This window comes from Borostomias antarcticus (assembly GCF_949987555.1).
Source record: "Borostomias antarcticus genome assembly, chromosome: 4".
NCBI lineage: Eukaryota > Metazoa > Chordata > Actinopteri > Stomiiformes > Stomiidae > Borostomias > Borostomias antarcticus.
The window spans coordinates 28,006,579-28,020,054 of record NC_140237.1 but is presented as its reverse complement, the minus strand read 5'-3'; the positions used below and the strand labels follow the sequence as shown (position 1 = coordinate 28,020,054).

The 13,476-nt window shown below is 43.1% G+C and overlaps 1 protein-coding gene across 1 annotated transcript; it reads right to left on the bottom strand.

Annotated features, from left to right (window-relative positions):
* Positions 1-461: 461 nt before the first annotated feature.
* Positions 462-12,027, bottom strand: rec114 (REC114 meiotic recombination protein; the record flags this gene model as incomplete). The annotated part of the gene is made up of 5 exons (XM_084437417.1): positions 462-626; positions 1,876-2,070; positions 2,794-2,880; positions 11,599-11,688; positions 11,944-12,027. The coding sequence occupies 5 exons, from the start codon at positions 12,025-12,027 to the stop codon at positions 462-464; spliced, it is 621 nt and encodes a 206-aa protein (XP_084293543.1).
* Between the last annotated feature and the right edge of the window lie 1,449 nt (positions 12,028-13,476).

Here is a 13,476-nt window from a genome sequence, read left to right as displayed (position 1 = left end):
AAATAGATATATTAAAGGCAGTTTGTTTTTCTCAGTGAAGCTTTAATATTGTGGGATCACTTGTAAGCTGGTATAGCACAATGCACTGCTGTAGCTGCATGAATCCTCTCTATCAATACAGTGTATCCATGTGTGTTGCAGTGCAAATGGACCTACATTAGGGTGCAAATGGAAGGAGCTGCATATATACAGTAGCCACGATAAAACATGAGACCAATCTTTTTTTTTTTCAGAATAAAAAGCTCCAAAATAAGTCTTGGCTCTTTTGCTTTTCGAAATCATCTTTTGCTAATTTCTTCCAAATCAATACTTTTGTACGATTTGAGATATCCTCCTAAACCTCTGTGATTTTCACTATATGCACATGTTTGTACCACCAGTATGGAAAGCAACACAACCTCGTCCCCACAGGCCGCCCACCTGTTACAGTGTTATGAAGTCGACCCATCTCCCTGCAGCAGTCAGTCCTGGAGCAGTCTCTCCAGCTCCCCCTGCACCTCCTCCACGAAGGCCGGGAAGCTGGGGTCTAGCAGGCAGAGACGCAGGAAGGGCTCCAGGTCTCCGTGCGGCAGGCCACAGTGGCGGTACGCCAGGGGAAGAGACAGACCGTGCTCGCCCAGGAAGTGCTGTGGGAGGACAGACCATGAGGAAGATCTTTATCTTCATCACGGGTCTTCATTTTAATCACGCCTAATGCATCATGAAATGACTCATAGTATAGCAACGACTAATAATTTATTGAATTAGGCTAATCTTTCAACCCCAGCCCTCACACTCTTCATCATACTCTAGTAATTTTTAGTTGTTGGAAACAATAATGTTAAGCTTCACATGAACACGGTAAGTATATTTGACTATTCAGCATTCTTATCTATTTTGTGTTTTTATCATCTGTACCTGGGTGAGTTGCTTGACAGACACAGAGCCCTGGATAAGCTGAGGCTCAGGGCGCACTCCCTCACCAGCCACTGTCTGCTCACACAAGGTTGAACAGGAGGACTGCAGCTGGAATTGACAGGGCCACAAACCAAGGGGGTTAAGAAGCCAATCAATAGCTTCATTATTAATTGAAAAGATTGCCACCAGTCATGAACCTTTCATCTTCACAGTGAGTCAATGTGTGTGTGTGTGTGTGTGTGTGTGTGGTGTTTAGTCATTAGATTAGTCATTCCTCATTGCTATGTGGCAAGATTAAAGATGAATTAGATCCCATTTGTTACACTACATCTCGTTGTAATGAACTCCTACACATAATCCATCATAGCCCTGCAATGGTTGCAGTGTGATTTCTGTACTCGGAGGACAGCCTCTCTTGCAGACATTTTTACAAATAGCACCATCTAGTGGGGACAGTAAGGTCATTGTTCACATGTTATTACAGGTTCACCAGACCTAATCTCCTGTAGGTTAGTGTAGTTGCTGGTCCATTATTACCTCTGGCCTAGCGACAGTGCAGGGCAAAAGGTAATGTTTTCGGTGGCGTGTTTGTTTGTTCGTTCGTCTGTTAGCAGGATTACGCAAAAACTACCAGACCAATTTCATGGAACTCGGTGGAGGGGTGTAGCATGGGTCAACTAACAACCCATTAAATTCTGGAGCAGATCCGAATCACAGCCACGAGCCGCCCAAACACAGCGGCCATTCACCTCCATTAATCTTTTGGATTTGGGAGCGAAAAGTTCCCCGAACCCCCCATTCATTGCCAAAAGGAGGTAATGAAACTGTAATATCTCTCAAAATGAGAAAAGTGGGGGAAATATTTAAAGCCCACAAATCTTTCAAGATGCAGGGGTGGAGAAGAGTTCAGAAGAGCATGGGTTCAGATTGTGCGAGTGATTGTTTGAGAGCAATGGTGTTGTGGAGACAGACGGCCACCTGTGGGTCTTGTGCGTGGGTGTCACTGGGGGGCTGATTGGGTGGTGGGGGGCATCTGAGGGGTGGTGGTGGTGGGTCCCCCTCTGTGGTGATGGGCAGGTACTCCTTCAGTCTGATCACTGCACTACTACACTCCTCCAATGCTTCAGACCTGCTGCTCCCGCCAAACTGCATCCTCATCAGACGGCTCTCCCCCTGCGGACACACACACACACACACACACACGCACACACACACACACACACACACACACACACACACACACACACACACACACACACACACACACACACAACTCAGATTGAGCACCAACCACAGAATCCCCCATCTCCTGAGGTATGCCTGACCTTCAGACCACTAAGCATGATATTCCACTTACTGTTCAGCACATCAGAGCAGGTCTTCCAATAGCAGACTACAGAGCATCGCTCACAGCTGGTGATATGCGCCAAAACTGATCAACATTCATGTCAGGAGGACTGTGATCCACTTAATCCAGGCCATTTAATTACCAATTACACTGTTGTCTCAGCAGATGCCCATCCCTGTCATGACTCCACGCTAACGGCAGTGCGTAATCTGCCTAAAGCAAATCAAGCCGCTCCAAATAGAGGAAACTGCCCATTTCTAGAACTACCTGGTTTTGTAACATTAAGCTACACCAGGATGGGTGTTTGATAATTTACTAATCTTAATGATTCACTAATTCTGTATGCCTGGTCTGTTACATCTGCGTGTGCCATTATTTAATCTGTGGATTATAAACAGCACAACCATAAACAAAGTCCAGGTATTGGCAAAAAGCTTTATTTTTAGTTTAGTTTAGCTTTAGTTTTATTTATACACCTGGAATGCTTTTTAAAAATATGAATAACATCAATAGGCTTATGCTTTGGCTGAACCTCTGAAACAACTCACCTTAATAGTCATCCTGAACAACAGTGTGTCTGGTAATTTCTGTTGTACTTTGAGGAACATTGGAGCATCGAGCAAGGATAATCCATCCTTAACGTACACAGGAAAAGAGGTCAGCAACAAATACAGTACATACAGTATGTTATTAGGGCCCTGTGTCAAATGAGACACAGAAGTCAGATCAGTCTGACTATTTTAAACTGCCAACCAAGGGGCATGAATATGGTCCTGAAATTACACAATCATGTCTGCAGGGGGCTCTGTTTCCTCAGAAACCCAATATAATGGAGGCACTGAGCACAGTCTGTAATATGCACTGAGAACAGTCTGTATCAGCACTGAGCATGGTCTGTATTCAGCACTGAGGAGTCTGTATCAGCACTGAGAAGCCTGTAATCAGCACTGAACCAGTCTGTAATTAGCATTGAATCAGTCTGTATCAGCACTGAGACAGTCTGTAATCAGCACTGAGGATAGTCTGTAATCAGCACTGAATCAGTCTGTATCCGCACTGAATCAGTCTGTAATCAGCACTGAGCAGTCTTTAATCAGCACTGAGGACAGTCTGTATCAGCACTGAGCAGTCTGTAATCGGCACCGAGACAGTCTGTATCAGCACTGAGACAGTCTGTAATCAGCACTGAGACAGTCTGTAATCATCATTGAGACAGTCTGTAATCAGCACTGAGACAGTCTGTATCAGCACTGAGACAGTCTGTAATCAGCACTGAGGACAGTCTGTAATCATCATTGAGACAGTCTATAATCATCACTGAGACAGTCTGTAATCAGCACTGAGACCATCTGTAATCAGCACTGAGACACTGTAATCAGCACTGAGGACAGTCTGTAATCAGCACTGAGACAGTCTGTAATCATCATTGAGACAGTCTATAATCATCACTGAGACAGTCTGTAATCAGCACTGAGACCATCTGTAATCAGCACTGAGACACTGTAATCAGCACTGAGGACAGTCTGTATCAGCACTGAGCAGTCTGTAATCCGCACTGAGGCAGTCTGTATCAGCACTGAGAACAGTCTGTAATCCGCCTTGAGCAGTCTATAATCCGTATTGAGCAGTCTGTAATCCGCACTGAGCAGTCTGTAATCCGCACTGAGCAGTCTGTAATCAGCACTGAGGACAGTCTGTAATCAGCACTGAGACAGTCTGTATCAGCACTGAGGACAGTCTGTAATCAGCAGGGATTTAGAGAGGTGCTCAATCTCAGATTTAGAATTAAGAGAAATACAATTTTCTGTTTGTATTCAGCCAAGATAGAGTTAGAGTTTGTTGACTTTGTATTCATGAGGAAAATAATTGAAACAAGTCTTAGGGACTTGCATGAATCAACACTTTTGCAAGTGAATAAAACAATTGACTAATTGTTAGTTCACCGAATACAGTGAGAGATACAAGAGAATACAAGAGATTCACAAAAAGCTCCCTAACTATATCTAATCTATTTAAATATTTGGTGTTTTATTCAGATATATCTGGTGCAGTAGGGTTCCTAGTTGACACCACTATGAGTTAATGAGTTAGCAGCAGTGGTTGGTTTAATCTAATACACTATTAGTTCAGTAGAAATGTGTTTGACCTTACAGGGTTCCCACTGTTTTCTAGAGATCCTTTTCCAGGACATCCTTCATGCACGCACAAAAATGTGTGTGCATAAATTTGCATATTTGGGGGGGCAAAGTTTATTCTTACCACCACCATGAGAATAGACATGCCCACTATTCTTACGGTGCCCTAACCCACACCCCAACCTTAACCCCAGTCTCGCATAGCCAGACCTAGTGTGACTCAACGGATGTAGCTTTTGGGGATAAACCTTATCATTCATCTATTACTGCCAGATTTATGTGGTCAGACAATCGGTGGCGATGGGAGATTCTCCAAGAGTACGTGAAGCATCTACTCGGCCGAAGATGATTGTGATTGGTTTAAAAAAAAAAATATCCCCATCCCCAAATGGTAACGAGTCCAGCCAGATATTTCCCCTGCGCTGGCACAGCATAAAAGAAGTGTGGAGATAAGTTTGGCTATGCTGGCACAGTATAAACAAAATGTGGAGATAGGTCTGGCTATGCAAGACTAGTTGCTTGTTGTTGTTGTTTCATGTAGTGAAGAGGACTTTTGAAAACAGTAACACACAGCAGAAAGGGAGGGGTCTGGATTGAATCTCCCAATCAGTGGCAATAGGAGATTGATAGGGGTACGAAGATGCTCCTGCCTCCTAGTGACAAGGGTTATCTCCAAAACCTACATCCGGTGATTCAGACTACCATAACCCAAATATGTATGCTAAAATGTTTGAAACTGATGGTTAATAGATGACAGCCATTAGAATAGACATGCCCACTATTCTTATAGCGGTGCGCCACTACATTGAATTAATACAAAAAGACACCATAAGAATAGTCACTGCCTTTTTTGTATGACTAAATTTACATCAAAATACTCTTGTCCATAAACTACCATTTGAATATTCCTGAACATAATTTAGCCCTTTCAGATAGCAATGTTATCCATCTTGGGGAGCCCTGATAGCCTAGTAGCTCATTCTCAGCTTAAGGAAAATAGGAGAATGATTAAATAATTTTCCAGGACAATACACAATTTTCCAGGACATTTTACTTTTGCATTTTCAATGGCTGGAAATTGGTCACCTCTTTTCCAGGTCTTCCTGGACACTTGCCTTAGTTTTTACACTAGCAAACTGACTGCATGGCAGGGCAATGAGTTAGGCCTATACATTTGACTTTGAAAAAATTGCCACAACAATACCAAACCAATGGATCATTTGTGGGAACTGTGGCAATGTATCCAATTTGTGCAGTAAATATGCTTGAAATGAACCTCACAGCACATTACAAAACGTCTCTGCATTGGTTACATAAACCTAATATTTTCCTAGTAGCTGTGCTTCAAGTTTCAAAACAGATTAAGAAGGCCCTTCTCTGCTGTTAAGAATGTCCTTCTCCACTGAAATTTTCAGAGATGATTAAACCATTGAGATACTTCATAAGATGCAAATCCTGTCAAAAACTGCATGATTGTTGTCGAGTCACTTTCCACTGGCTTGGCAAGACATTTTGATGGTTTGTTTAGGGTTAGTGACTGAACCGTTTCTCTATAATCCTCATAGAGAAAAGCCCTCATATCTGAGAACCAGGGGCGTGATTGCCCTCAGTCACCCTCATGGAGGCTGCATTCTAATAAGGTGTGATTTAGCTGTGCTAAAGGACATTTCCCAGATGGGTCTACCCTTCAGCCAACATCATGTACTGTCTGCTGTAAGCTCTTTGTATTGAAAGACAGTACTCGCAAACATTAAGATTAATCTATCAGTACGGGTGCCAATCTGTCAGTGCTATCCTATCAAGTCAAATCACTTTGTGTGCTGTGACCTGAATAGGCATGTCGTCTGGCATGTGGGCACCTAGGCTCAGCTGAGCGGTAGTCCCTTCCTCGTGTACTGCCCCGTGTGGCATGGGGCAGCTATATACAGTATATGCACTGGTTACTCTAGCTGTTTATTTAGCAGTCACTCAACTGTATTAAGGAAAACAAACCAACAACCATGAGGACTGGGAAAATACACACGTTGACACATTTATCTTGGAGACGACTGTGAGCAACAGAACTGATCATCAGGATTTCATTAAAGTGCACAAATCAGTGTTTCGCAATATGCTACAACTTGAGTGATTGCAGTGGCGATTCTTGAGTTGGTAGGGCCCAAGCTAGTAGTAGGCAACACCCTCCTGGGTGACTGCTCTGGCCATATAAATGGAAATGTCTAGTGGAGACGTTGGTCTATCCTGATAGCACCTACTGTACTGTAGGTGGGCACTGAAACTCACTCCCCAGGCTACTCACTCCTAGCCTGGTACGACCATCCCGTTCTCGCGAGCTCGCATTCTGTTTCACTAACGCAGAACAGTCTGGCCTTCGCCTCCTCAAGAGCGATTATCCCAAAATCCAGAGCATACCGGGCCAATCAGGGACTGGGTTTTAACTGCTACCTGGTAACTGCTAACTGGTACCACAGTGGAAAGCAGCCCCTGATTGGTTCGTGTCCCTGCCGCTCGCTAAACAAACATGGCAGCTCCCGAAGCAACAAGTAGAAGAATAAACACAGCTATAAGTGCAGTTATTGCAGTCAGAAATAGACTTAATCACAACACTTGAACAAGAACAAGAGTATGCACTAGCAGAGTTTCTCGGTGGAAAAGACGTTTTGCCGTTCTTCCGACTGGATTTGGCAAAAGTTTGCTGAACGCTGATTGGCTGAAGGTGTTTGTCTGTCAAGGCAAGTACCTCTTCCCACATAATCACTCTCTATGGGGCAATAGCCTCGAGTCACCAGTCTCTCCTCGGGGAGAAGAGCCTGGTGTCTATTTACTTCACTGCGTTAAGCCCGCCCCTTCTTCCGGCTCGAGCCGGTAGAGCCCGCCTCCTACTTCCGCTTGCTTTATTTTTTGATTGATTGATTTTTGATTGAAACCTTTATTTATACTCAGGTGAGATCTGAGGTGAGGCCACCTCATTTGCAGAGCTGCTGAGTGTACAACAAAATAGAACAACAAAACAACAAGACAATGTACAGTGCACTTAGTTAAAAACAGTTACAACATGTATCATAAAGAAATGAAATCAGGCATTTAAATTTCTTTAGGGAAGGAAGAACTTCCAGCTTTAACTTGGACTGAATGTCATTCCAGGACTTTGGGGCTGCATAAGTAAATGCTGTCCTGCCAAGTCCTGTTCTAGTCCGTGGAACTTTAAGTGTGATCCAGTCACTAGAACGTGTTTGATGGGCTGGAGCATTCCTGTCCAACAGGGCAGCTATATACAGTGGCTGTTTGCCGGTCAACGCCTTGAAAATGAACAAGAGCCAATGATAGTCTCGCCGAGCTGCCAGGGATGGCCAGCCAACCTTACTGTAAAGGAGACAATGGTGTGTATCATACCCATCCCCAGTAATAAATCTAAGTGCAGAGTGGTACACAGAATTGTAAAATTGTGAAATCGATGGAAGAAAACATGGCCATACCTGAAGAAATATTTCAAGAAGTCATGGAAGAAGTGTGCCGTATACTTAATATCACACATTTGAAGCCACTGCAGCGTCTTAGCCTCCGAAATTATAGATACATCAATTGTTCTTTTTCCGGTCCAGACCAGAAGATTATGCGATGCGTCATCCTAGGCGCTTCCCCTCTAGACCGGCGAAACAACTGCGAAAGAGACAGGCCCCAGACTAATAGGGCGAAGGCCAGACCAATATTGCGCAGCGATGCCAACTTAGCGACTTTGTCGCTAGATTTAGCGACTTTACAGACCCCCCTGGTGACTTATTTCATGAAAAGCTACTAGCGACAAATCTAGCTACTTTTTCTGGTCATTTGGGGAATTATTGTGTTGACAAGGAAACGAGCTCAGCTCATGAGTCAGGACGAGAGAAAACTTTTTTTGCTGCCTTCACGTCCTCTCTTCCTCGCTCGCCCACACACATCACACGCGCTGGGATCCCTCCCGCAACAACCAATCGTATTGTCAGAAACGGCTAGTTAACCAAGATAATCGTATTACATATAGCCTACACTTTACCGTTTGTAAATAGCCTACATTATAATTAAGGAAATTGTAGGCTATATTATTTCTCTGTTATTCTTTAGGTTTACAGACCTACATTGTTTAAAAGAAAAAAGCTAATGTTATACAGCAACAAAAAAACTAGTGTTGTCACGATACCAATATTTGACCTGCAATACTATACCAGCCAAAGTATCACGATACCAAGTAGTATCACGATACCGCAGCATTTTTCTTTTATTTTTATGAACGTGCAATGTATTTACAGTACATTACAGTACAGTGTAATCACTTTATATGAGCGGTGCATGAATAACATGCATTTAACGCATTACATTGTAACTCTACAGGTAAGATATTATGCATATTATGAATTATTAATATTCAATATTTAAAAAGCATATCTAACAACAACAACAGAATCAGCCATGTATACACACAAGTGTAGTATCACCAACCACCAGTAAAGGTCTGCGGAGGGCCACTGGGTTTTGGTCGATGGCAGTGACATCAACATGCTTTATCTAGCTTTCACTTTCGTTTAAAGGACAATGCTCGTTTTTGACAACCTGGACCTTATTTACGACATATTATAAGATGTTTGACTCACCGAGATCACTTTGGTGTAGTTCGGAGGCATGTAGAAGAAATTTAAAATCCAGCTCGAGCCAGTATATCCATGTAATGCCGGTGGTCGGGGCACTTAGAATGCAGTTTCTAAAAATCTATTCTCTGCCGCGAAACGGTTGTTTTCATCAATCTGTCTTTATGAATCGCTAGTTGTGCTTACATAGAGCATAGGCCTGTTGTGTTGTTTTTCACATGCCTCTGTAATATGATCTTTAGAAACGTCTTTAGACACGAAATAGCTTCCTCACTTGCTCCAGCACGCATGCGCACAGCGTGCTGGAGCAACGATTGCGCGCTGTGCGAATGCGTGCTGGAGCAAGTGAGGAAGCTATTTCGTTTCGAAAGACGTTTCTAAAGATCATGGCATGTGAAAACCACAACAGGCCTATGCTCTATGTAAGCACAACTAGCGATTCATCAAGACAGATTGATGAAAACAACCGTTTCTCGGCAGAAGATTTTTAGAAACTGCTTTCTAAGTGCCCCGACCACCGCCATTACATGGATATACTGGCTCGCGCTGGATTTTACATTTCTTCTACATGCCTCCGAACTACACCAAAGTGATCTCGGTGAGTCAAACGTCTTATAATATGTCGTAAATAAGGTCCAGGTTGTCAAAAACGAGCATTGTCCTTTAAGTCAAAACCAGATCAAATGACCAAATGTCAAGAGGTGGATATCATTGGATTATCATTGGATTTGTCTCAGCCTACATAATCTAGCTCACATTATTTTAAGGAGTTTGGAGTTGGAATAAGAGGACGACAAATTTAATTCAACAGCTGTGCATGACAACATGACAGCGGGTAGACTAACGTTACTTCATTAGCTAGCCAGCTGGCTAGCATTGGCTGGCTAGCTAGCAACAGCAGCACACGCTTTAGCTAAGAGGTTTATTCATTAATTTTGTAATATTAGCTAATGGCAAGAACACTGCTAGTTATAACAAATAAAGTCATACTAACCTCATTAGCTCGTATGTATTCCAGTGCAAGGTCTGGATGATGAGATAGTAGATGCTTTATTAAGTTTGATGTGTTGCCTCCTTTTGCCGGTACGGCATTGCTGCATTGCCTGCACAACGGACAGCCATCATCTATAGTGTTTCCTTGTTTATATGGTTTAAAACCCAAATAGTTCCATATTAAACTTTTAGAGTTATGTTTCTTCAATAATGTTACATTTGATGGTACGGACTCAGAGCTAGAGAACGCTTCTGACATTACGATAGCCTACTGAGAACAAGACTGGCTCGCGCCCAGTAGGGATGGGTACTCGAGTACTCGAGTACTCGTTGTTGATGTCAGTACTCGAGTAACCATGGCGAGTAATTGTTTCACTTTGAAAAAAAAAAGCTTAGTTATTCATGCACCTGCGCACTGTGCTTTTGGCTACCTGCGTGAGGCTACTCACATCAGTCGCAACATGTCTGCTGCTCGTAAAAGTACAGTCTGGAAATACTTTGATAAAGAAGGGGAAAACTGTGCAGTGAAAAATCTGCAATGTGAAACTTGCTTATCATAAGCAAACCAGCTCAATGCTCAACCACATGCGGTTAAAGCACAACGAAACAATGAATTAGACGACTGGACAACAACCCCGAATCACATCATTTGCTAGCCCGGCTAGCTCACGACGATGCGACGCCAAACGAACGGAAAAGATAAGTTAAAGAACACAGTATGTCCGCTGTGACGTTTGTTCTTTAATAAATGCAATTGGATTGAATGGCTTAAATTGTTGGTTGTTTATTCATATGCAAATTCGCTATAACGAAATACGTCGGGATAATTTCTAAAGAGTCGTGCACGTTTACTTAATCGGGCACATAGCCTACTGTAGGCCTACATCGATGGCCACGGACCTCCCGGATTTATTTTTACGGTAGGCTACAGAACAGCGAGTAGTCGAGTACTCGTTCATTATGAATATAGAGTACTCGAGTATTACAATAACTGAAAATGCCCATCCCTAGCGCCCAGGCATACAGATAACTGCACCACTCTCATACTGCAACACACCTGCTTAGAAATAATCACTTATTTAGACTTCCTATGGTCTTCAATGCCAGGTAGTCTGGTATTCCCTTATGAAACACATAAAATCTCTTGTCCTTGATTTTATTTGTTGTAGTTGTTTTGTAATCCTCCATCCTGAGGCAACCTTGAGTGTCTTAAAGTCGCACTGAAATGAAAAAAAGCATTCTGTCCCATTTTGGTTCACATAATTGGCCATAGTGTTCACCTATTCAACGATGTATGCCAAACAAATTACAAAATTCTACTTTTGTTGTAATCTTATATCAAAGTATATAATTTCTTACTTCCTGGAAAACGGTAGGTCACGTGCAATTATGACAACTGGTACCTTAGATTTTAGGCCAATAATCTCACGACATCCACCCGTCAATCAACGCTATCCTTCTATCGAATCTGTCTAAAGTTCTTAAAACCCGTCCACTTGTCAATGTTTCAATCAAATTCCTCTAAACATATGTCCCACCCTCATAGCTTGTTTGCGTCGGAAATACGTCAAACTACGGAGTGCGACTTTAAGGCGGCCCTTACCAAGAGCTCTTGACCCTGAGAGACCAGCATGTGTCCGGACGCCACAATGGTTAGCACCAATTCACCTGAACTTCCACCAGACTCCACAACCTTTGGATAAAAGTAAAATATGTATTGAAAAATGTCCAGATATGTCACATTTGCTAGCTACGTGGTTGGCTCCAGCTATTTATCAAGGGTTAGCTAGACATTACCATGAGTTGGAAAAAAATAGCTATAGCTAACTTAGCCCTTACACCGACCTGGACCAGGGCTAGCTAGCCTAAATAGGCCAAGCCTGATATAGTAGTATAGTATAGTCCTTGAGGTAACTGTACATTAGTCGATATTAGTCATTAGGCCTACCTTCCATGGTGTACCACCGTCTGCTTTATTTCCTGGTAAAAATCGTCCAAAGCGTTTAAGCTTCCACGTAGATCTCTGAGCCATCACCAGTTTAGCTTGCTAGCTACCTATGACATAGAGAGCAGAGCATCCAAGTCTAAAGCGCGGGAGCCGCGCGCTTGCATTTTTACCCTGCAATCTTAGCCTCGTGATACCATCCAGATCTCGCGAGCTCATGTTGGCATCTGGCGTGTTACATGTTCTATTAATACATCCATGGTTACATGTCGATCTAACTCGGCTCGGCTGCAAATTGATAATCAGAACTTTTGATTCATGACTATTTTACTTGGCTTTACTTTTATTTTACAACTAAAGTAGGCTCGCTATTAGATAAATGTCTGAGCATCAAGGTTTACTTTTCGCCTTTCTGCTTCTGAATTAAAGATAATGGGATCATATTTGAGTGTAGCTAGCCAAGCCTGTAAATATGATGTGAATAGCCTCATTATGTGACATGCCTTTTGAGCAGCAGCTTTGTTGAATTTTCTAAATTACCCTTTGGAGCCCCTGCAATTAAAAATGAACGGATTTCGTCCATCCACCTTTTTACCATGCTCGTTTAATTTTAATGAATCAATTCCAAAGACATAAACCCGTTTGATTTGTGAAAGTCTACTGATAAATCAGAAACATGCTTGTGAATTAGTGCAAACGGGTGCACAATTATCATTATATTCCTATAGCCTACTAGATGCCGCACATAACCCACCACCTGATTGGCTAAATTAGGCTATAGGCCTATGCAATGACAAATTGAGAGAGGCAATTGCCTATTTGTCTCGGACACGTGTAGTCTATGTGCCTGGCCTTGCAGTCCAACCGCGACGAACATTTAAAGAATGGGGAGAGCTTTAACCAAGGTGGGCTGAGCTTATTTGCAGTTTTCGCTCCTATGGCAACCCAATAGATCAGCATCATGAATATTCACATTGATGCCAAAATGCATGGGACGACGATACATCAGTGATGTCAGCGGTCCTTGGATGCTGCTGATCTTGTGCATGATTGAATTGTAGGCTGTTGTTTATTAGGCAACTGGCGGGGATTCGGTGGGGGGAAAGAGCACTCCTTGGCTGTTCATGACCTCTCCATCTCTTTTCTCCGTTCGTCGCCACGTCCCTCACATGTCATACAAAGGTGGCTTCTTCAATGTGTTTTTGCCACTTGGTGCGCACAGCGCTGGAGCCGCGCGCACTAGCCTCCAGGAGTGTTGTGGTGAAACAGCGGACTGTCAGAGCTGCGCGAGAAGGCATATGCAAACTGTCAGGTAATGGTCGAGAGGAGCGTCTTCCTCGACACGCACCACAGCAACAGCGGCAGGCTGTGTCATGTGTATCTGTGTAAGGCTTCCAGGGTCTCAGATTAGACCCAGACTGTTCACTCTCGCTCACAGATAGGGCTCTGGTGTTCGTGGCAATATTCTTAACAACAACAAAGCCAATTCCGGGCGTCTGTTGTATTGAAATTGGTTAATTCCGTCTCAATGTCATA